Here is a 25,725-nt window from a genome sequence, read left to right on the forward strand (position 1 = left end):
TCAGATCATCTAATTGTATTTAATTTATGAAATTTACTTGTTCATGTACTGTCTTATATCACATCCCAATATTAAAATATTTATTTAAAGGGATACAATTTTCGTTGTTAGAAATATTGCGGTGTTTGGCATTAAAAAACTGTTAGGATAACCAATTAAGATTTTTATTTTTAATACAAAATCAATGTAAAAGTGTAAATATCTTAAATCTAAATAATAATTTAAACTGCATTAATCTTAAAATAAAAAATCTTAGTATAATGACTAAATATTAGTGTTATCAATGTATTATAAATGTATAATATAACTTGGGTGCTTGATTAATAGGACACTACACCCATCATTCACAGTGTTGTCTCTGTTTTAAACACATAAGGTGTAACATTACAAATCTTATACCCAAACTACTGTTTATTTATAGTTAATATTCTATTATTTTACACATATAAACTGTGTTTGAGCAAAGATTTTTTTCATATATTTATTTTAATACAAATTATATGAATTTGAAAAAATTAAAGTACTTATGACTTGTTTTAAAATTTAAGAATGAAAACAACTTTGCTTGAGCATAGTTTATATTTTCCCCTACAATTTCACTAACATGTAAATTTACTCTAATATTAATAATAAATGAACTGTAGTAACCCAATACATAGATTTGTTATGTTACGTAAAATACAAGATAAGCAACCCATTCGGTTCGAGCATCCTTGTAAGACACATTTTTTAAATTGTACATTTACACCTCATTTTTACATAATTTCTTATGAACTTATAACTTATGTAATCAATAAAAAGTTATAGAAATTGTATCATTTAATAATACTTGAAATAATACAACCCGTTCCACAGTAAAAAAACAATCAATTGTTTTATAATTGAACATTTATAAACAAAATATAATGACCGGTTTTCAAGAACTAGTCGTTTCTGGTTACATTTAACCTGTGAGTGGTATGGTCTGGTCCCATAGACCGCTGAAATTTTTTTTTTTTTGTTTACTTCTCAAAATGTCTAAAAAATTAGTTAATTTCTTTAAACTTATAAAATTTGGGTCAAAAAAATGAGTTAAATAAAATTTGACACTGTAAATATATTATTTCTACAAGTACGAATATTAATACAAATATTATTTCGACGAAATTACTGAAAAATATGGTCTTAATATAATTGACAAAACTAAGTGGTCTAGGAGTCTTGATACCATTAGCGTAATTTTTGTTCACCGTACCACTTACGGGTTAAGTAAATTAATTCCTTCATTTTATATAATATCATTGGGATGGTTAAAAAAAGTTTTTATGTTATTGTACACACAAATAAAATTTTAAGAAGAGATTACTTAGAAAAAATTATTAATTATAAAAAAAAATCATTATTGATTCGTACATGACTAAATTACAAATTAATCACAACCATATATTTTCACACTAGTGATTATTAAAAATGTTTTACATGATTATTTACCATTTTTGTTCATACTATATTGATCTGTTATGCTTTTATATGAATTAAACCAATATTGTTATCGTAAAAAAGGTTCTATCATAATATTAATAGATACATATTTATGCTTGACCTTCGATAACTTTTAAAACACGAACACGAAAGCAATACAGACTCATACTTACATATAACATTAGTATTAATGAAACAAAAAATTTTCCAATTTAATTTATTAAAACTCTTTTTCTTGTTGTTGAGAATTAATATTGAGAGTGGATTGACTGATTTCACCTAAATGTTTACGTATTGATGCAAGGTGATTTTTAACTTTCTGCATATTTGGATCAATCGTCAATGCTTGTAAATAATGCATTTCTGCGAGATCATATTTTTCCCAACGATGATACAAAACTCCTATAATAATCAAAGAAACAACAATTAATATAATAAAGAAATATAAGTTAAATTAATACTTACCCAGATTCGAATGATATAATGCAACTAACATAGCCTTAGAAGATCGATGTTTTAGTTTGATTGCAGCCAAAAAATGTTTTTCCGCTTCTACAAATTTATCTATTTTACCTAATATGTTGGCTATATTAAAATGTAAATTTGGTTCATTTGGTAAAATAGAGAGTGCTGTGCGAGCTACATTCTCTGCTCGTTTTAATTCACCAATTGACTCTAGCAGCACAATCATATTATTCCATGAAATTACATGAGTTGGTTGTTGAAATGTAGCATTTTGCCATGCAAATAATGCCTTAGTCTTCTCTCCCATCTCCAAATACTAAACATAAAATTATATTATACAAATGAGTACCATCACATATTGCATATAGGCCTCACTAAATTTCCCAAGTTGAAGTAACAGTGAGGATAGCTTTTTCTGTGTTGTAAGGCTGTTAAGTATGCATATTCAGCTTTATTGTATTCATGTTGAGCAGATAATACAATACCTAAATTCATCCAAGCAGCAGCAAAATCATTTCTGAATAGAATCAATTGTATAAATTATTCATGTTTGAATTGTACAAAATTTTGTTAAATATAATTAAATAAATTTGGTTCTAATTAGGTTTGGTTCATAAAAATATTTCGTTAAACAGAAAATGTTGTTAAATGGAAGTTTCACTGTAATTTATTGCTAATGGTAATGATTATATTTTAGGTAAATATTATATTCAGTTTTTTTTTCTCACCTAATAGTAACAGCTTTTTCTAGTAAAGATCTAGCCTCTTCCAATTCATTTTTGTCTTTTAAAATATTTGCTAAATTATTCATCGCTTGATCGTACCTTGGGTGTAATCTAATGAATGATACATTATATCAATTGTTTGCTTTTATAAGAATAAATATATTAGTTTTACAATAGTGCATGTTTATAACGGTCTATAGCTTCTTGTGTTTGTCCGATATCAGCTAAACTTTTTGCTAAATTATAATGTACTTTAGCATTCATAGGGCAAACTTTCAAAGCACTTCTAAATAATTCTAATTCAGAACTCCATTCCTTACTGCGTTGATATGTTCGAATGGAATGTACACAAATTAATAGTAAAATGCACATTCTAACTATCTAAATTACAATGAATACAATTTATTAACAATTAAAATATGTAATCAAAGTTCAAACAAATGTTTATGTAACAAATATTACATAAAGATTATAGGTAATATATGAACTTACTCTTTGAACAAAATAATTTAAACATAATCTCCTGATACCCAAGACTATAATTATTATAAAACCAGCTGAGGGCAAATATAACACTCGTTCTGCAATGACAAATCCAACTGTAAACATTAAATTTGAAGCAGGCAGAAACGATAAAAGACCTAATAGAAATCCCATTTGTAATTGTCTGAAAAATATTATGATTATAAATATTAATTAACAGATATACAAATTTAAGAAAAAAAACTTACTTTTTATCATAATTTTTTAAAAACAGGATCTTATAAAATATTAATACAAGAATTGTCCAAAATCCAAAAACAATGAATAATCTTGGATCTTTAGGAAATGTATTCAAATATATCAGAGGGATACAGCCCATTGACCAATCAAAACATAGCCAAACAGGACATATCATTATCCAAATATTAATGAAATAGATGTAACTGTAATTTACAAACTGAAAAATTGTTAAATAGGTATAAATTGATAAACCATAGTAAACAAAAGAAAAAATTTTAAATTTGTATACTCTTTCAAATGGTGTTGTTAAAAATGATGCAGGATTATCAATTTGTTGAAAAATAGGAGGTGAACCCATAATAGTCCATCTGCCATAAAGAATAATACAAAATCCGGCAGTCAATATAAACAGCCTTTCTAATGATTCTTTTTTAAGCAAGCGAATTATTTTTGAGGTTTTAATATTTTTCATAATACTTTGAAATGTGATTTTGTTGATCACAATAACTTCAAACACACCACAGAACGTCTATAATTAATAATCTGCATGTTTTATTTATTTACTGAATTGAACATAATCTAATAATAAAAAAGTTCTACCATAATCATAAGTCCTTGTTCTTTGCATAGCATAGCCATAGCACTTATTATACAACAAAATACTGTAGCTATTATGTTGGTTAATGTATTTATTTGTTTAGCTTTTGCAGTTCTATGATAAATAATGAAGACAAAAAGAGACAAACATGCACTAAGTAGATCAGCACGTCCAACTATACCAGATACCTGAAAATAAATAAATCAGTACATAGGTAACTTAATTTATTATTATATTTGTAATATACAACTATAGAAGTATAGAACATACCACTTCTACATGAACAGGATGCACCGCAAACATCAGAGCTGCTAAAAATGAAGTCTTGGGAGAATCTCCATTAAATAACAAATTATAGACATATAACAGTTGACAGGAAACAATTGCATGTAAAACTATATTGGTGAAATGTAATGACTTTGGACATAAATGTCCATTATTTAACCAAACATTAAACCTAAAAACAATGAAATTGTTAATTGTTTAATAAATAATAATTTAATAATCAATAACTATTTAAATAGAAAATATAATATGTTTTAAGTTCTCTTGTAGATACCTAAAGGACAGTATTGTAAGAGGTCTGTATGATTTATGACTAGCCTGGTTCGTTAGTCTCGTACCCCAAAAGTCATGGCTAAAAATCTTGACCACTGGTGTTTCTAGGTTTACGTCGTGATTATTTACAACTGCCTCAGAATCATCAAACACAAAAGCACCATAATATGAGTTACCATAACATAATATAGATACAAATGCTACTATTAAAACATACAACCAGACTGGAAACTCTGTAAATCATACATTGATGACGATTACATTAATTTAAATAAATATTAAAGTTTAACCGTCTTACTCGGGAATGGTAATTTTGAATCCCAGGAGACAACTGCTAATTGCTTAGACTTCATAGTTAATTCTATAGTAATATTTCAAATGTTAACTGCTGCTCAGCTCAGTATTCTCAAGATGCATATTAATAAAGTTATATTTCCGTGGCATAAGCAATATTTGAAACATACTAAACGTTTCAAAATAATTGTAATTAAAACTATCAAACAAACAAAAATGCATAAGTGTTTGAATAGTAAAGTGACTTACGAATAAAATAGAAATAGAAAAACAAGAATCATGTATACTTCTCCATTCTCCCTAAACTTGATACTACTGGAAAGTTATGCTTCCTAATCAGTACCATGGCATTATAGATTTTAGCTGCTCCATCGCGACTACAGAAGTGCTATCCATCAAACCGGTAAATTGCAATGACCGATAAATATTTATGTTATTCATTCGATTTATAGTAAAGTGTTCAGTGTTGTAATATGTAATTTAAGTAGAAGTGTAGTCTTGTAGAAACTAGAAACGTCCTATAGTAAGTAGTAAGACCACTCACCAATTACCAAAATTGAAAATATATTGAAAATGAATATTATACAACTCATTATCAACAGTTTCCTAAGGGCCAAAATGATAAATGATAATATGTTATCACTGATTTTTTTAATATAATATCAGACTATAATTTAATATACAAGGAGCCATAATTTTTCAGAAAATAAATTACCTAAAAAAACCTAACCAAACATTAGTAATCCATAAAGTAAATTCGACAGAAAATAAAAAGACAAAAAATAAAATTAGAGAAAACAAAATAACTGGAAATTAACATTCCAGAATTGTTTTCATATTAAAATAAAATTAACATAAAATATATGAAATATATATTATATAATTTTAATTCCAGAGAATCGAAAGCCTGAAACTACAATCACAGAACGTAGTTTTACAGAAAATGAAATCCCAAAAAGCTGAAAGACGAAAGTTATCTTTTGAAATTACTTATATGGATAGGTGAAAATAAGGAGGGCATGGGGACTAAGCCCATCTCAAAAAATTAATTTCCTAACATTTGTTTTAAGCTTATTCAATAATATTATAATTTATAGTAGGGCTTCGTCGCGTCCGGCACCATACTATAGTTGCCTCCCGAAATATACGAATTTCCTCCCATCCTTATCGTAAATAAAAAGGGTAGCTTATAATATTATATACGAGTTGCCTACCAAGAATTTTCACACTAGTCTAATAGACCTATTAACTAAGTCAATAAATCTTTAGTTAATAGGTCTATGAGTTACCTCCCGTATAGAATTACAGTGGCGTTTTTTGGTCATGTTTGTGGGGGGAATTGAAACATTAACCTCCAAAACTCGGGGGCACCACCCACCAAAAAAAAAAAATTAGTTTATATCATAAAAACCTCTCAGCCCAACCTTTGTGATCTGTAATTTGTATAATGTAAGTACTAAGTACGGTACATTGGTACATGTATAAATGCATAGGTACATGAAAATAAATAATTACATGCTATTTAATAAAGATTTAAATGTAGGTACCTAGTTTTTCGAATAGATTCGTAAAGTAATCTGCGTAGACGTAAAATACTCAAAATTGCAATCTTCGAAAGGTTATTACCTAGGAATTAAGTCCGACTAACAAATTCTGATTGCACCGTAAGTATAGTACTTAACTCGTTGAAATATATAGATTTCCGAAAAAAAAATGTCCAAAATCATTCGGGAACTAAACTGCATTTTCTATATACATTCGTGGAATAATCTGCGTATGCGTAATAACGAAAAATCCCGAACTTCAAAATGTTATAAGTGTTATAACTAGAGCGCGGATTTCTATGCAATTCCATATTTTTTTCCTTTTAATATTTCTGGATTTTTGTCAGTCTTCTCCACAAATCATAATAATTTGAAACTAACAATGACATTTTTTTTGCATATTTCTGTATATTTAAATGCTATTGCATATATTTTTCGCATACTTTGGCAAAGTTTAAAATTTAATGCATATTAATTATGCGCCACTAAATAATAATTTGGCAAAGTTTAAAATTTAATGCATATTAATTATGCGCCACTAAATAATAATTTATATAAAGATAAGATAAATAATCGATTACGACGTAAACTTAATCGCTCTTAATGTGTCAGTCGGTTATTTTAGTGATAGTCACAAAAAAACTGGAAACTGGAAATATGACTTTACATGAAAGCTTTTCGATAATTGACGAAACGAATGAAAAAATTCATTCTATTCCTGGATCGAAAGGTGCAACACTTACAACAAAATTAAACAAGCTTTCCAATAAAAATAAAGGTCTGGAAATTCTACGAAAAATTAATGCAGTACTATCAAATACTATAGTATTTATAGTATTTGGTACTATTGAGCGAAAACGCTCAGCTCGAAGATCGTTATCAAGACGCGATAATACTAATAGTTGTTTCAAATATGCCCCAACAACTTCGGTTGTCGTCGAACGTTTGTTCTGAGTCTTTAAAAATATGTTAACTGATAAACGTCACGGACTCACAGCTTCACAGGAGAAAAACTCAAAATGCATATGATTTTGGTGTATAGAAAATGCTAATATAAACATTCAGTGAAATTTTCAAGTATCTACAGTCATTCGTTTTTTAATTACAATAAAATAAGAAAATTGTTACATGAGAAATCGAGTAAATATCAAATGTTGTAAAAATATAAATTTCAGACGCTCATAAAAATTTAATTTTTATGAATTCTCAACTCAAAATAATTTGCTATTTTTCGTAATTTTTCCATATTTTGTCAAAATTTGAACTTTAAATGCTGTGACTAAGGATTTTTAATTTTTTTCATCTGCCTTTGAAACAATAACCCAGGAGCCTTCTATTAAATTTTCAAGCTTTTTTACTCAACAGATAAAATTGTATTGATATTTATAGAAAAAAAAACTAAAAAAATTGAAAACTGACAATGGCCGTAAACAGCTCAAAAAGAGTCAAAATAATTTCTAAATTTTATGATATATAGGAAATGATAATATAAACATTCAGTCAAAATTTCATGTCCCTACGGTCATTTGTTTTAGAGTTACACCAAAAACCAAAATCGATTTTCTCGAAAACAGATTTTGCGTAAAAATTCCCGTTTTTCCTTAATTTTTCTTTTGTTTTTCACGTTGCTTGTGAAAACTACTGGGAAATTTTTACTTTTGACCCCCCAAAGTACCAACTAGATTCACTTTCCTATCAGAAAAGTTACTATTGAAGAAAATCCAAGCACTTTTACTGTCCTAAAAGGTGATGACAGACACAAAAATAAAAAAAATAAAAAAAAAACACACATCATTGCAAAATCAATACATTCATCGCTTCGCTCAGAATCTAAAAATCTACATGGTAGTTTAGAACTAAATAGTTTATCTATAATTTAGTGTGCAGTAGCGCACAATCAAAATGTTTGTGAAAGATGATTAGCTGAAATCAAATTTGACTTAAAACATTAAACTTAAAAACATTTAGTCTGATACATAAGTGTAATAAATAATAATCAAAAATTACAAATTTAAAAAAAAAAAATGTTTTGCTTTTAAATTTGTACACTTAAATGAATAAATATTAAACATAAATTAGACGCATTGAAAGTGTAGTGTTCTTGTATATTAAATAGTCAAATTTTTAAGAATAAAATTGTATTCAATGATCCAACTAGGTAGGTAGTCATACATAAGCAAGTAATTACTTACAACATTAATTAAAAAATACACTATGCATACATTTTGTTTTAGGCTTTAGCATTGAAGAAAATAGATATGGACAATTTGGGGCCCATAAATAGGTAAATCAAGCCCTCAATTGCCTGAATCGGCTGAATCTATTATAGTAGAGCTTAAAATCTTAAATCATGGTTGTATCAAATAATATATCGTATATAGTATTTAGCTCTATCTGGTCAGTGGAATGTACCATGAAATCGTGGGTACTGGGTTTTCGCATAGACACACGAATAAAGATAGTTAGATAGTATAATATTATATGCAAGGTGGATATCCACCTTGATTATATGGACATATTAATCTATAAGACCGTGATTAATGATTATGTCTATGGTTTTTAGTTGTTATCTATTTTAGTATTATCTTAAGCCGTTGTACCGGGAGTGGTAGTTATGGTACCTCAGTTGCAGGTTCTTAAATAAATGTGGTTACATAGGTTATAAAGTTTCCCGCCAATTTATGGTAGACAACAACAATCATTAACAATAACTTATAGGGCAACATAAGATATTGTGTAGACTGATGGAAAATTGAAATAGTGAATAGAGAATAGTCTCTTAAATCTTGTGCAGTTGTGCTGTATAGTGTATAACACAGTTTTTCTGGTAAGCATTTCTCAATCAACATTCGCTTTTTCTCTCATCGTAGTTTATGTTTCATCAATTAGCACAGACATTATTGTGTACTAAGCATTCATCATTTCTTGTTAAAATAAGTCATCTCGTCGGTGTCATTTATTCACAATGGATGTCGCAGAAAATCAAATAGGTGTCAATAGGGTACGCGATCAGTTAAAAGTCAGATCTCAAAAATTATTTCAAGATTTTTTAGAGGAGTAAGTTTAAATTATATTTTAAGTTTACACCATAAGATAGTGTCTTCATAATTGTTGTATACATTTTAGATTTGTCGAAGAAGGCTGTAATGAACCCAAATATTTAGAATCTGCTGTTGAGATGACAAATTCTGAACGTTTCACATTGGAGGTTAGTTTCCTTGATGTTGAAAAATTCAATCAGAATCTTGCCATCACCATTCTAGAAGAATATTACAGGTTTGACATTTGGCATCTATTTTTTTAAACATTAACATGGCTTAATCAATATTTTTTTATTTAGAGTTTATCCAGCTTTGTGCTTAGCCGTTGGTAATTTTGTAATCGATCGAACTGAAGCAACTGGAAACCACCTAGATTATTTTGTGAGCTTTGTAGATGTTACCACTAGGTTCAATGTAAGAGAATTAACAACTGCCAAAATTGGCGAGTTGGTACGTATTTCTGGACAAGTTATTAGAACACATCCTATTCATCCAGAACTAGTAGCTGGACATTTCACTTGTCAAGACTGTCAAACAGATGTACCCAGTGTTGAACAACAATTCAAAGTATGTCACTATAATTTTATTAAAAATAATTTAAATGTATGTACCTATGAATTAATAAATATAAATCAATCTCAGTTCCATGAGCAACAAATGAAATTTATCACGAGATGATCAATTGAAATATTGAGTTATAATATATTAGTGCCATACAATAGACAAAGACACAAAAGTCCCTATATATTTTACATTGTTATAGAAGAATCATTGCCAGTCCTTTAATATGGATTAAAAGTACATTTATAGTATTTAATCTAAAATAAAGTACTATATTTTGTATTCGTTCAGACAATTTTTATGTATCTTTTTAATATAAAGAATCTAATAGAAACAATATTTTTAAAATCTATGTGTGTTAAGCCAGAAAAGTTAAGAGAACGCTACTCCAGCATGCATTGTTTCCGTCAAATGTACAACATAAAACTTTTTTTGCACAACTATACTCCCTCTGTATTTAATATTCATAGTAGAATTACAAAAATTCCACAACACAGGGATGAACTTAATCTGCATTATAGCGTTTTAATTTTTTTGATAGCACTAACCAGTAACCAATAATTTTTAATTATTAAATGAAAAAAAAACCTAATGATCTCAAACTGATGACTTGAATTGTATTTATGTTATCCAAATAATAAAAACGCTACGACACAGAAAAAGTTTTTCCCGATGTGTTGTTAAGACAAAAATTACTTTTACAGCTACATGATTAGTATTTTTAATGACTATTATTTTCTTAGTTAATCCTTGACAATGAAATGCATTTTTCTCTACAACAATAGTATCGATTAATATTTCATAGTTCTTGATACTCATAAACACGTTTACCAAATTAAATCAGCTATTTAAAATAATTGTATTTTGATGGCTTTATTAAATGTTATCATATTTTGTACCATATCTTTCTGGGGACTGGGACATATATTTCAGAGTAGATGAAAATGTTGGTCTTATTAAAAACTTGTCCACTCTTACTCAATGGTTTATTATAATTTGTTAAGGATGACAATTATTTAACACCCTGTCTTCTTCATTATTCATTGAGTGCATAACCTTTAATGTTCATTAAAATGTGTTTCTTCATTGTGTACTTACATTACTTTTCAATTATTTGATATTTATTTCAATGACTCAATTACTCTTTGATTGATATATTAATTTATTTTAATACTCATTTTTTAATCTATCAGATTCATTTATATTATATATATTTGTATCCTTTAAAGTTATACTAAATAGTAAATATACTTTTAAAATTTAATTGTTTATTTTTATTTATTACTTCAATATTTTAATAAATTAGTAAAAATCTACCAATATTTTATGTGCAAAATCAATAAATAAAACACATTTTGTATACAACATAATTTGTATTTAAATTCTGTTAATATTATTTTAGTATACTCAGCCAACTATATGCCGAAATCCAGTTTGTGCTAACAGAAGAAGATTTAGTTTAAATGTTAATAAATCTCGATTTGTTGATTTTCAAAAGATTAGAGTACAAGAATGTCAATCAGAACTTCCTCGGGGCAGTATTCCACGAAGGTATACATTTCCTACCAAAATAAAATACTTAACATGTTGACTGCCGTGTGACTGCCGACAGTCATCTGTAATTCTCAAATTGTATATGTTTGTGACCGTCAGCACCCATATAGTTAATCATTATTACCACGCCACATAGACATGACTGCCGGGGACCGTAAATGACTATGGTTTTATATTATTAACTTTACTATGGCGTTACAATAATGCACAAAAGAAAAGTGCGGTGGCGTAGCAGGAATCATTAAAAATGTTTTGATGTGATAAACATTTTAAAATTTTTTTTTTTTCAAATACAATAGTTTATTGTACTAATTTGGAATGACACTAAAAAATATGCTTGGCGTACCAATATCAAGTGACTGCCAGCGGTCACATGGCATTCAACATGTTAAAATAAAACATTTATAATAAAAATACCAGTTATGAATAAAAGAATAACATTGTATATTAGGCATCTTCAATGATATATTATTGAATATCGATATCATTTTGTTTTGTGCGATATTAAATCGCGATATCGAAAAAAAAAATTAGATATTGATATACTGAATTATTGATATGTCTATGACTAGTAAACAAATTATTTTTAAATATATTATACAAGTTCATTGGTAAAATCAGTTGGTTTCCGGTAACCAGAACACACCAAAGGCCGAGAGCTATTAATTAAAAATTAATATTTAATTTAATTAATTTTGATTATGATATATTCCAAATTGTACGATATATTACGAATGTCGATTATCGATATCAAGTTTGCGATATTGTTGAAGAAGCCTATTGTATATCTATAATTTTAGAAAATAATTATTAATTTGTAACTGCATAATATTTATTTATTTATCTATAGAGTATGGATAGGAAGTAAGCTATTATTATTAGAAACAACAAATTATTATTTGATTAATATTTCTATTTTTTTAGAAATAAAATAAAAAAAGCCTTTTATTTATTTATGTACATCTGAAATTATTTTGTTATTTAGTCTTGAAATTATCCTGAGAAACGAAAATGTTGAAACTGTACAAGCTGGTGATAGATATGATTTTACTGGTACATTGATTGTGGTTCCTGATGTAAGTGTTATGTCCACACCTTCTGCCAGAGCTGAATCTGCTTCTGGACAAAAACGAGGAGATGCAAATAATGAAGGTGTCAAAGGACTGAAATGTTTAGGAATCAGAGACTTGAATTACAAGTTGGCATTTTTGGCATGCAGCTTATCTGTAACAGGTTCAAGGGTAAGAAACCATAGATATAAGTACTAGTTTTTTTCTTTAATTAAAATGTTAAACAAATATCTAAATTCATATGTTTTGTAGTTTGGTGGAAGTGGAGAAATGCACAATGATGAATTGACTGTTGACTCAATTGAACGTATGAAGAGGCAAATGACTGGGCCACAATGGGAAAAAATATATGAAATGAACCGTGACCGCAATTTATACATAAATTTAATAAATAGTCTTTTCCCTTCAATCCATGGAAATGACCAAATTAAAAAAGGTTATGCTTATAGTTTATACATACATAACATAATTCTTTAATTAACATTACTTTTTTTGGTTTAATTTATAGGTGTTTTATTAATGCTTTTTGGTGGAGTGCCAAAAACTACATTAGAAGGTACTACCCTTCGAGGAGATATTAATTGTTGTATAGTTGGTGATCCTAGTACTGCTAAGTCTCAGTTACTGAAACAAGTGGCGGATATGTGCCCTCGTGCTGTTTATACTTCTGGGAAAGCATCTACTGCAGCTGGTCTTACAGCTGCTGTTGTAAGGGATGAAGAATCTTTTGATTTTGTTATTGAAGCTGGAGCACTTATGTTAGCTGATAACGGTGTGTGTTGCATTGATGAATTTGATAAAATGGATGTACGTGATCAAGTAGCTATTCACGAAGCTATGGAACAACAGACCATATCAATAGCAAAAGTATAGTATTTATAATCAAACAAATATAGATATTTTTGAATAAATAGATCAGTTAAGTTTTAAATTCTCTAATTTTGACTTAGAAATAGTATATGGTATATCATTTTGTTTGCCTATCAATTTATTTCCTTCTAATACATCTATTTATTAATCACTAAAGTTTTTTTTGGCTTACATACTCCAAAAAATTAACGATTTATATTGTTGTTATAATCACTTAAAAGTATAGGTACCTATACACACATGTATAGGAAAGTTGTTTTAATTAGAACTTCCTTAGGGTATTAAAATAGTTGTAACAACTTTAGGTAATGGATAAAAGTATATTGGCTGGGTGCATTGATGTGTTCAAAGACAAATATACTGAGATTCCTGTACATTTAAAAGATGCATTAATTACTAAGGTTCCTCCAGGATTTTTATGCTGGGAATTGTGTTTATATAAATATTTGTGATACTCTGCATTTTATTAATGAGTTATTTATATAAAAATTAATATTGACATGATTTTAGGCTGGTGTTAGAGCAACATTAAATGCTAGAACATCAATATTAGCAGCAGCCAATCCTATTAATGGTCGCTATGATCGAAGTAAATCTTTACAACAAAATGTATCTCTCTCAGCTCCAATCATGTCTCGTTTTGATTTATTCTATGTTCTTATAGATGAATGTAGTGAGGTAATTGAAAATAATAATTATTTTAAACATAATCAATAATTAGTATTTAATGATATTAATAACTGTAGGTTGTAGACTATGCAATAGCAAAGACAATTGTTGAAATCCACAGTAATATGGAGGATACAACTGAAACATTATATAGTCAAGAAGATATTTTAACATACATTGGTTTTGCTCGTCAATTTAAACCCCAACTTACAGTTGTAAGTAAAAGAAAATATATGTATATTTTGGTACTAAAATTGTGGTATTATAATTATTAATTGGTATTCAATTCTTAGGAAGCTTCGGAGAAATTAGTAAATGCATATACTCAATTAAGACAGCGCGATAGTCAATCTAGTACAAAATCAACATGGCGTATAACCGTAAGACAGTTAGAGTCTTTAATACGTCTTTCTGAAGCAATGGCTAAAATGGAATGCTCAGATCATGTAAATTATAATTTATTTCATTGTAGAAAAAACAAATATTTAAATAAAAAATTGAAATTTTCCTTAGGTAACACCTAAACATGTATCTGAAGCTTTCAGTTTACTTAACAAGTCCATAATCCGGGTTGAACAACCTGATGTAAATCTAGATGATGATGATGATGTTTTGAATGGAATCCCTGAAACTGATGGTAATTAATAAATCGATCTTACTATTTATATTATTATTAAATATATTTTATTTATTTTATATATTTTATTAATATTATGTTACATTTAGGAATGGATGTTGATTCTGTAGAAGAACCAGAAAAACCAGGTTTAACTAAAAAAAAGTTAACGCTTGCTTTTGATGAGTATAAACGAATTACAAATATGCTTGTTGTTTACATGAGAAGTGAAGAAGAAAAACGAATAGCGGGTATGTATGTAGCGATAATGATTGGTATGGTAGTATTATTCTTATTAAATTAATTTTTCATTTATATGATACTCATAGTTACATAAAAAATTTGTCGATAGAAAATTGACAGGGCCGGCACGTGTCCCTCCCCTGAATCCGCCAGTGATCATGAATGTATTAGTTTTACAATAATAACTTTTTGTAAACCGGTGTTCTGTACTAATATAAAATTTTAAGGTAAAGGAGAAAATTCCTTATACTTTTCAAAAAAATCAGTAAAAATCAAAACAAGAAAAATAAAGAAAAATCTGGAATTTTTACCTTCAAAATTGTTTAATTTTTGTAATTGAAAAAAACTAAAAGAGAATAACTGTTGGGGCTTTTCATTAAATATTCATATTTACCATTCACTAGATAATATGATAACATTTTCAAAATATTTTGGCTCTTTTGTGCAATAGACATTTGACGCTTTCTTCTTTTTCAGTTTATTTTTGATTTATTTATCTAGGTCCTAGAGCTTACGGTTTTTTCTTTATTCCAGTGTTCCAATCCCACGATATTGGTATTGAATTTTAATACCATCAAACCTATTGTATTTTTTTTTCGGTATCTCGACTAATATTACTATTATTCTGGTATTACAGTATATCGTTCCATATCGGTATTGATTATAATACCACCATATCAGTATCCGATTTCAATACTATCAACATTTTGTACCTATTATAAAATGTTTTTTTCTTATTAAAATTAAAAATTGAATATTCAAACGTATAATAGTTATTTATCTTGACGATTTTTGTTATTATTCAAAGTAGAAACTTTAAACATTCCACTATTACTTAAATTATCATTTAAATTTTCTTTCTAAACACATAAAAATGTTCAAAATATTTAGACTAATCTTATGCTTTTTGTAAGCATTTAAAATTTAATAATTTTTTTACTGTCAATAAAAATTGTATGCTTAACCAAAAAAATAGAAAATGTAATAAAAAATCCACATATTATGTTATTACATTAATTTAAAATTATTGAATATACATTGGCATCGTTTTTTTTATTAACATTTTAAGTTAACATTTTGATTATGTTAGATGTTATAATGAAAATAACTAGTAGTTATTTTGTTGAAATTCAAAATAATATTATTCGTATAGACTTGAAGCTTATTGTTACTTTGTATTCTATTATTTTCTATTCACAATGACGTTTTTAAAATTTTTAGATAAATAACTATAAGCTATTTATACCACAACAAACCTATTAATATTGTTTATGGGTAATCTTTATTGACTTATAAATTAATAACTTGTAGTATTATAATATATGTAATTTCTTGTTTGTAAAAATTAGTTCAATCTACAGTATTACGCATAGCAATATAAATATAATTTAATAAAATATTCTCAGAATTATAGTCTGACGACCATCTCTGCTAAAATCGCTTTTGTTTGTAATATTTTGTCATTGAATTACATTTTTACACATATATGCAAGTTTCCTTATATTTTACTTTGGCTAGGAATAAATTCCATTACTTTTTTGTGTTTTAGAAAAAGGGGAGAGTGATGATGGTGGTTTATTACGTAGTAGCATAATCAATTGGTACTTAGAACAAATTGAAGATCAAATCAATGACGAAACTGAGTTGTTAGAAAAAAAAGGTTTTATTGAGAAAATATTGGATCGCCTAATTTATAATGTAAGTAAATTAAGACGAGGACATATATATTGTTTCTGTCTTACAAATTTTAAAACAGCAAATTTTACAATCACAATAATCTAATTTACTCTGTTAATTTAAAACTAGAGTTAATTGGCCCAATTATAAAATTTAAAAGTAAGATTATTTTGTAAGAAGCTCTTATTTATTTATTTTTTATTACAAAGCAATTTATGAGCATTTTAAATCTACTTTTCTTGTTAATTTTTATATGTTCATAACTTTCTTCGAAATTTTAATATCAATGAGATATTAAAAATATCAGAGCAAAATGGGTTATAACAAATGAAAAATTTGCTATAAAATGTGTTATATATTTGATAAAACATTCGAGTGTGGCGTCCTCTTAATATTATACTATAGATCTGTACCATATTATACTAATAAACTTTAAATATATTTATTATTTAATAGGATAATGTATTAATTGCTTTATCACAACAATCTAAATCACAGTCCAGTGGCACAGAACAAGAACAAGATGTTGTAGATGAAGATCCTATATTAGTAGTCCATCCAAATTTTGTGGCAGACCTTTAATACATTGTATTGTAATTGTAATTTTTATTTCTAATCATATTAATCTTAAATTATTTATAAATCAATATTAATAAATATTATGAGTTGTAAACTTGTTATATTTGCTAATATTTTTTTTTTTTATTAAATACTGTCAAATATTCTTATTTTGCATTAATTTTTAAAGTGTGTATGTGTATTATAATATTTAGCTATCTATTTTTTTTATGTTAGTAATAAAAATAGTATTTAAATAAATTACAATCATTTGTATTATATTCTACAGTGTATAGACTATTATTTTGCTATTTAATTCAAATTGCATATAAATGGTTATTTATTATGACCTTTAGGCTTGAACCAATTAAAATGTATTAACCATAGAATGATAGAAACTTGGCCTAACCTAATCGAGTTATAGATGGGATAAAAATTATTCAGTTTGGGTAGATCCCTGACTGTGTACCACTAATAGTTAAAATAATATTTATAACTAAGAAATACTTTCTGCCCTAACATTTTTTTCTGTACCAATCTTAATTTCATGCACAAGTGCTTGGAGTCGGTTCAAGCTATGCAGTCGCACAGAAGCCCTGCACATTGAAAGGCCCTGTCAGTGAACGGTTGCAAAAATAAATTATTAATAATAATTATAATATAATTAACGACCCGAAGGCAAATAGTACGGTAAATACTGTAATGAACAATAAAATTAGAGGGCGCTACTAGTGCAGTTGTTGTAACGCTTCAATTGTCTTGAAAAAAAAAACTATTTTCGGTCCCTATCCTATACTCCATTCTCTTTAAGGAGTAACCTTGACGGCCGATTTGTGCGTAGGGGAGTGGCTTAGCTACACAAATGGTTCATCTGTGGGGTTGACAAACAAGTGTTGCCTGACTTCCGCTCAAGGAAAACTGATCGATCCGAGGTTACTTCTTAAATTGAATGGAGTTGTTTACTTAACTAACCCTCTTATGACTTATTAGGACACTTCAAATTAAAAGATCTGGAGTTGGTTGCCGAACTTAAGTGTTTGATTAATGATTATCAAGTTGATCTGTAATCCGTTGATTATTGTGACCTTAGGTTTAGATCATATACTAAGGATGGATCCATACTCAGCTCACTCGTGTAAACAATTTGATGCACATATAAGCAACGAGTCTCTGACATTTTTATTGATACATATCAATTCACTTAGATAAATATGTGACATATATCTTCGCACATGTATCTTAATCAGAGGTTTGTCATTAAAATGTGCTTCAAATTATTGGTATATGGACCCATTCACAGTATATGATCTAAGGTTGACACAATAACTGTGATCACAACTTGAAATAGTATGATTGGATATTAATCGTAAAAGTAATAACTAATAAGTATTTATCAGCATTTACAAGCACTTACAAGTGGGTATCAATTTCAACAGATCTTATTTAGCATTGTTAGTTTTAGAGTGATTATTATTATGATTTAAAACTAATGAACCTCAATGATAACTGTTGAAAGAAAATTTGATATCTTTCACACTTGTAATACACACTTGGAGACAACACATGCAGTTGAAAGGTCTTTTTTAATGATTTTTTTTAAATTCATATGTTTTTTAAAAATACTAGGAAACATTTGAGATTTGGAGCAACTTTAAAACGTTTTTAAATAATTTTATTTTTGACTTATTGAAACATGATATTCTGGAGGGTAGTCCTTTTGGTCGTCCAGTGTCCACAAATATTTCAATTTATAATATAACAGCCCTGCCCTGCCCCAATACGGTCATACTCTGATATTAAAAGCACAGCCCACCTTCAGCTTCTCTACATAAAAAGTAAATTTAAGATAAATTTATAAATCAAGTCACTGTCTCTCTTTTTAGGGTTCCGTACGGTAAAACGGGACCCTATTACTAAGGCTTCGCTGTCCGTCTATCTATCACCAGGCTGTATGCTGTATCTCATTAACCATGAAAGTTAGAAAGTTGAAATTTTCACAGATTATGTATTTCTATTGCCACTATAACAATAAATACTAGCTGTTGCCAACATGTTTATAGATGATGATACGGAACCCTTCGTGCGCGAGTCCGACTCGCACTTGGCCGGTTTTTTTTTTTTATAATATTTGTGATTTTATTAATTTTCAGTATTTTGTATAATTAGAATGGGGAAACAAAAGCCGATATCATTTGCACAAGACTGTGACTAACACAATCAGACTTTTTAACTTTTATAAAATAATATGGTATAGGAACATACTATATTTGAATTTATCGTTTTTTTTTCTTGTACCTACTTTACGTTGTTGGACGCCACTTTAACTGCGATCCCTCGACCTATTGAGGCAACTTTGAGGAATATCCTTTTAGGAAGTCAATTAAATCCTAAATCATATATCTCCTAATTCAAGAGTTTGCAACTAATACAATTATAATATAATATAATTATCAGTGGCGGTCAAACGGGGGGGGATGAGGGGGATAGATCCCCCCCCATGAATTTTTTTCAATACCTATTTATAACAATTTATAATAAAGCATTACATATTGTTCTATTTTTTTTTCTAAAAATAAATTTCGATAGACTATATATGACAAGACTATAATAATATTATTATCTAGACTCAAGTTTAGGTACTACTAGTTACTACTAGGATATTATTATTGTTATTAATATTTAGTTGTTTACACAATATATAATATTATGGGAATCCCGTATTATCCTACTCGATGATTAAGAATTTTCAATAACAACACGCTCTACACATTTCCAGAATATTGCCGATACGGGCGATTACATTACGATCGGTAGGTATATTTTTCAATACTACGTAGTCGGTTGAAAACTTGAAACATTGATTGTTTATTATTTGTCATAATATTAGTTATCATCTATCATCGTCTTTCGTACACGAGTTTTCTACTGTGTGTGGTGTGTCCGTGTAGTGTACTAAAGTGTCAATTATACAGTCGGTGTTTTTATTATTGACTATTGTTTATTTTACATTTTTATTTTTTACCATTATTATGTCTAATAAAAGGAAAATTACTAGTTATTTTGATGCAACTTGCTGTACTTCTAAACGCTCGGTGTCGGCAGATGAACAAATAAGTAAGATCACTAATATCGTTACAGAAAATCAAGTTGTGGACTTAGTGGTAATATTTATTTTATTAAAATTAATATAAATGTTTTATTTATGAGGAAAATGGGAATTTCGATTAAAATTATTGTTCTAGACTGTTGATTTAAACGTTCATGACATTGGATCCTACATTAATAGTACCTTGACCGATGCTGATAGATATTTGGTAAGAATTACAACTTTTGTTAGTAATTTATTATTTATTGTTTAGATTACTTCCATGTGTAGTTATAACTTATAGTTCATTATTACCTTCAATTAATACAACTAAAATTGATTCAGATTCTTAAAGATGTGTGGATACCACCAGCTACATTTCCATTTCCATTACTTGATTGTAATGCCAAAAGAGGCTTAAAATTCAAACACCATTGGCTCAATGCTTATAAATGGCTGGCCTATTCTGAAAAATACCAAGGTGCTTTTTGCAAATACTGTGTTGTTTTCTCAACAAATGGTGGTATTGGTGGTCAAAAATTAGGAACCCTTGTATTGGAGGCTTTTACTAACTACAAAAAAGCTATAGAAGTATGTATATTTATAAACAAATTTATTGAAAATTTTATTTATAATTTTTCTATATTTTGATAGGTGTTTAAGAAACATGCAAATTTGGAATACCATAAAACTGCATTACTGAAATCTGATAACTTTTTAAATGTTTATTTAAATAAGAGTTCTTCGATTATAAACCGTATTGATAGTGAAAGGTACATACAAATAATAAGTATACCTATTTAACCTTTAATTAAATATAAATAGAATATAGATGTAAGAAATATATTTGAACTAATTTTTTAATTTAATTTTTAGAATGAAACAAATTGAAGAAAATCGAAAGCGTTTAATTCCAATCATTGAATGTGTGATGTTATGCGGCCAACAGGAAATAGCTTTAAGAGGTCATAGAGATTATGGTCCTATTTGTTTCAGTAGTATGTATATTATATAATACTATATAGGTAGCTTACAACTTGTTAAGGCTCAAGTAGAAAAAATAGTTAATGCCAAAATTGTATTAGACTGTTCAATACTTTAATAGGAGTAAATACTAAAGAATATAGTTTTTATTATATAGTTATAATATAATATAGTATTTATTGTTTAGGTGAATCAAATGAAAACGAAGGAAACTTTCGTGCTATCTTGAAATATAAAGCTAAAGATATAGATTACATGAAAACCTATTTAGAAACAGGCTCTAAAAACAAATATATTAGTAATCGAACTCAAAATGAGATAATTGAAACATGTGGAGATATTATTTTAAAAAAAATTGTTCAAATTGTCAATAAATCCGGTTTTTTTTCTGTCTTAGTCGATGAGACAACAGATGTTTCGGTAAAAGAGCAACTCACCTTATGTGTCAGATATTTAAGTGGATCTGGAGAAAATGTGTCTATGAATGAGAGCTTTTTAAAATTTATTGAAGTACAAAGTCTAACAGGAGAAAATCTGGCTACAGTTATTCTTAATGGTAATAAATAACAAGATTATTTTATTTTATAACAACTAGGTAACTCTTTTATTCATTTAACGTTTGAATTGTATGCATGTAAATTATTTTTAATTTTAAGGTTTGAATGCTTGTGGAATTGACTGTAATAATATGGTAGGACAAGGTTATGATGGAGCGAGCAATATGTCAGGACATTTAAAAGGTGTTCAAACTATTATTAGGGAGACATACCCTAAAGCATTGTATGTGCATTGTGTGGCTCATAGCTTAAATTTAGCTGTATCTAAAGCTAGTAATATTCTACCAATTAGAAATTGCTTGGGCGTTGTAGAAAAAATATACTGCTTTTTTAATTCTCCTAAACGCCAAAATGTGCTTTTAAATACAATTGAAGAAAGTGATCTAGACCCAAAAGTAAAAAGCTTAAAGCGGTTATGCGCAACAAGATGGGTTCAGAGGTATGAAGCTGTAAATGATTTTATAGAGCTTTTTAAGTTTGTAGTGGTGTCCTTGGAAACCATTTCTAGTTGGAAAGATACTAGTGCTACAGATGCTACTATTTTAATTAAAGCGCTTGATTCTGAATTTTTGGTGTCACTTCAAGTAGTAAATGTAAATTAATAATCTTTTAAATGTTATATTTTATTTATATAAATCATTTTAAAGAAAATAATTGTTTTTAGATATTATTTTCTTATAGTTTACCATTGTGTAAATTACTACAAAGTAAAGGCATTGACTTAAAGGAAGCTATAGATCTTGCAGGTGATAATGTTACAATACTTAAAAACTTAAGGAGTAATATTAATACAGAGTTTAATCAAATGTTCAAAAAAGCACAGGTAATTATGATTACTTTGATTGAAACTTAAATATTTTAAATTAAATTTGGAAGTGTAAAATTTTAATTATAAAACATTTATGATAATTTATTATTTGATTAGAAAATGGCTGAATTCTTGGATTTCGATATTAAAATTAAACGAATTAACAAGAGACAGATATATAGAGATAATTCTATCATAAGAAATGATGGTTCTACGCCTGATTCTGAGGAGTATTTTCGAGTATCCATATGTGTCCCTTATATTGACTTCTTTATAAGTCAATTGGAAGAAAGGTTTTTGGCTCACCGTAGTATTTTTAAAGGTTAATTTCCTATTTAAATAAATAATAGTTCAATACTTCATACTTGAATAGTTCTATTTTAAAAATTAAATAATCAAATAAAAGTAATATATCATCTAATTTTAAGTTATTTCAAATTTAATATATTTATTGCAAATTTAGTTTAATTGTACTTAATATTAACTTTTCAAGGTTTTCAATGTTTATTTTCAAATGATTTTGAATTAGAAGGTTTTGAGGAATTAGTAAATTTTTACCTTTCTACTGATATTGAAACTGTGAAAGCGGAATTGAATTTATGGAAAACAAAACTTTCACGCATAGGAAAATCTCCAAGAACAGGACTTGATGCTATAAAGTTCTGTAGACGTGAATTATTTCCTAATGTGTTTGATTTATTACAAATATTTTGTACACTTCCGGTATCAACCGCAACACCAGAGAGAATGTTTTCATGCCTTAAACGGTTGAAAACATATTTAAGAAATAGTATGGTAGAGGTAAATATTCTGTATTGCTGTGGTCAAATATTTGTACATATAATCTATTGGAATAAGTATTAAATTAATAGTTCAAACATAAAACACTATGTTTAGGACTAACTTTTTAGGTTTTGTTAATTTCTTTTGTACATATTTCAATTATCCTTATGAATTTTTGAAATGTCAATTTAATGCTTTATGCTTATATGTAAATTGTATAATTTTATTATTCTAGAGTCGTCTCAATGGCTTGGCCACTATGGCTGTTCATCGTGGGGTTATAAACATTACATCCAACGAAGTACTGGATGAATTAGCAAAAAAAAACAAAAAAATAGATTTACTAATATAATAAAAATATTGTTAATGCTATAATAGTATAATATATTTATAAAGTCGGTATACCTAACTAAGTTATAAATAAAGTTTGTATTTCCCATAATTGTATTAATTGATATTAGAATTAGACATAACCATAAATTATATTTTTAATGATAAAATTATGGATGTTAAAAAATTAGCCATATTATCCCCCCCCATGACAAAATCATTTGACCGCCACTGATAATTATAGTACTTACATTTCGTAATATTTTTTTATAATTTACCATTACTTGAAATATTCATTTTTATATGTTTTTTTTTTTTGGATAATTTTTTCAATACGTAGGCACTTGAAATATTACCTTAGTTCAAATGATAACTAAATACATATAATTTAAAAAAAATTATTTTAATCATTTTAATAACATTATTGTTTTTTATTTATAATATTGTCTACCAACTTTGATAAGTCAATTACCTAAGTCAAAATCTATAATCCTCCTTCCCATGGGACTAAAAATAGTATAGGTTTACTTGACAAAAATTTAAATTACTAAAAATTAGACTTGTTTCATGAGAAAATTCATAACCAATAGTACAATAGTACCTACTTGAACTTTGATTAAATTTATAGATTCATATTTATAAAATTTTATAAATCCTTTAAGTTAAACAATATGTTGTGTTCAATTTATGATTATCTCAAATCTTTCCATTTGTATTATATATGCAATATTCTTAACCCGCATTTTGGAAATTATTTAGATACCTTTTCAGTTAGGAAATATTATTTCTAAGTTATATATATGTATATGTTCTATACAACATTGATAAAATATATGATAATATATAGGTATATTTTAAATTATTAAAATTAAACTCAACTTAATTTATTAGCCAAAAACGCACTTACCCCAAAAGCGCACTTGCCCCACCTTACCCTACTTTTACTTCCAATCATATACCACAGTTTAGTAACCTAACCTACCACAGTTTTAATGTCAACTGTCAACAGACAACAATCAACAGCTTCTTCAACTTGTCGACAATTTAAGAGGATGACAGATTTTTAGCGCACCATTTTTAATATTATTGGGGTCCCTTCTGTATAAATGCATCCGGGGCCCTTTATAGCCGATAAATTATAGGTACCAGGCTGACACATGAGCTACTCTGTAGCACTGTAGCGTCCTCTTAATACAAATTTGATTCAAATATTCAATGGATATAAGTTACTTATTATAATACGGCGTATTCTGATATCGCATTCAGCGTGCCTACCACAAAAGTACAATAAATTATTAGTCAACAAACTCGAGTTACAGCATCTGTGAAATCTGTGATTACTGAATAATTATATTTCTTTCAATACTCAGTACTCGCCTCTGTTGATTATTTATTATAGGACATAGGTACATTCGTATTATAGTATTTTAATTATGACGGCAAAAATAAGTTAAGTGGATATCAAAACCGTAAGCAAACTTTGTTAAAAGACAAAAAACAACTTACCTAATATTATTAGGAGAGTTAATGAAATTATTAAACAATATTTTTAAAAAAAAATTCACACTTTATAAAACATATTTTCTGTTTCTTTGCTCAAAATCTAAAAGGTTCATGAAGATTTATCTCCCACATTTCCCGTGGTTAGGCCCCTACGAGGACGCCAAATTTTTTTTGCACCTGCAGGGCACAAAATGTCTAAATTATCAAAAGCAGTTCAAACTTAACTTGAATATACCTATTTTTCATACATTTTTCCCACGATCCTGACGTTTATTACAATAAATACATTTTTTCGGAAAAAAATAAAAAGTTATGCATCATGCTAATTCGTGCATGAGTATAGTGGTTTGTAAACTTCAGCTTTCATCTATTATTTCCTCTGATTTTCATTTTCCGTGATTTTTACGCTGTTACAAAACACGGAAACATAATATTTATTCGTTTAAAC

At 27.7% G+C, this 25,725-nt stretch overlaps 3 protein-coding genes across 7 annotated transcripts; 2 read left to right on the top strand and 1 right to left on the bottom strand.

Moving 5' to 3' along the window:
• Positions 1 to 148: 148 nt before the first annotated feature.
• LOC132938217 (protein O-mannosyl-transferase TMTC4-like) lies at positions 149 to 5,422 on the bottom strand. 3 transcript variants are annotated; one of them, XM_061004919.1, is made up of 14 exons: positions 5,112 to 5,422; positions 4,829 to 5,023; positions 4,532 to 4,763; positions 4,243 to 4,429; positions 3,975 to 4,160; positions 3,664 to 3,903; positions 3,383 to 3,591; positions 3,144 to 3,318; positions 2,824 to 3,032; positions 2,655 to 2,762; positions 2,302 to 2,443; positions 1,927 to 2,242; positions 1,635 to 1,863; positions 149 to 1,017 (listed from the first exon to the last, which is right to left on the bottom strand). In XM_061004919.1, exons 2-13 carry the CDS (start codon positions 4,881 to 4,883, stop codon positions 1,682 to 1,684), a joined length of 2,241 nt encoding a protein of 746 aa, XP_060860902.1. In that variant the 5' UTR covers positions 4,884 to 5,023; positions 5,112 to 5,422; the 3' UTR covers positions 149 to 1,017; positions 1,635 to 1,681. The 3 variants fall into 3 exon arrangements, with proteins under 3 accessions (XP_060860902.1, XP_060860900.1, XP_060860901.1); XM_061004917.1 differs by having other exon boundaries at positions 149 to 1,863; XM_061004918.1 differs by having other exon boundaries at positions 149 to 1,863; positions 4,829 to 4,993; positions 5,074 to 5,422.
• A 3,651-nt stretch (positions 5,423 to 9,073) lies between these two features.
• LOC132939420 (DNA replication licensing factor Mcm6) lies at positions 9,074 to 17,513 on the top strand. 2 transcript variants are annotated; one of them, XM_061006576.1, is made up of 15 exons: positions 9,074 to 9,195; positions 9,307 to 9,425; positions 9,495 to 9,644; positions 9,709 to 9,976; positions 11,373 to 11,521; positions 12,510 to 12,765; positions 12,847 to 13,030; positions 13,103 to 13,461; positions 13,975 to 14,142; positions 14,211 to 14,348; positions 14,427 to 14,579; positions 14,647 to 14,770; positions 14,860 to 15,000; positions 16,542 to 16,690; positions 17,126 to 17,513. In XM_061006576.1, exons 2-15 carry the CDS (start codon positions 9,334 to 9,336, stop codon positions 17,249 to 17,251), a joined length of 2,457 nt encoding a protein of 818 aa, XP_060862559.1. In that variant the 5' UTR covers positions 9,074 to 9,195; positions 9,307 to 9,333; the 3' UTR covers positions 17,252 to 17,513. The 2 variants fall into 2 exon arrangements, with proteins under 2 accessions (XP_060862559.1, XP_060862558.1); XM_061006575.1 differs by having other exon boundaries at positions 9,098 to 9,425.
• Positions 17,514 to 19,686: 2,173 nt separating this feature from the next.
• LOC132939423 (zinc finger MYM-type protein 1-like) lies at positions 19,687 to 24,011 on the top strand. Of its 2 annotated transcripts, none has more exons than XM_061006582.1 (11): positions 19,687 to 20,388; positions 20,470 to 20,541; positions 20,658 to 20,903; positions 20,967 to 21,085; positions 21,189 to 21,310; positions 21,484 to 21,852; positions 21,953 to 22,446; positions 22,518 to 22,676; positions 22,779 to 22,983; positions 23,155 to 23,462; positions 23,680 to 24,011. In XM_061006582.1, the coding sequence occupies exons 1-11, from the start codon at positions 20,257 to 20,259 to the stop codon at positions 23,794 to 23,796; spliced, it is 2,343 nt and encodes a 780-aa protein (XP_060862565.1). In that variant the 5' UTR covers positions 19,687 to 20,256; the 3' UTR covers positions 23,797 to 24,011. The 2 variants fall into 2 exon arrangements, with proteins under 2 accessions (XP_060862565.1, XP_060862566.1); XM_061006583.1 differs by having other exon boundaries at positions 21,694 to 21,852.
• Positions 24,012 to 25,725: the final 1,714 nt, after the last annotated feature.

The sequence above is a fragment of the Metopolophium dirhodum genome, chromosome 2 (assembly GCF_019925205.1).
Source record: "Metopolophium dirhodum isolate CAU chromosome 2, ASM1992520v1, whole genome shotgun sequence".
Classification (NCBI taxonomy): Eukaryota; Metazoa; Arthropoda; class Insecta; order Hemiptera; family Aphididae; genus Metopolophium; species Metopolophium dirhodum.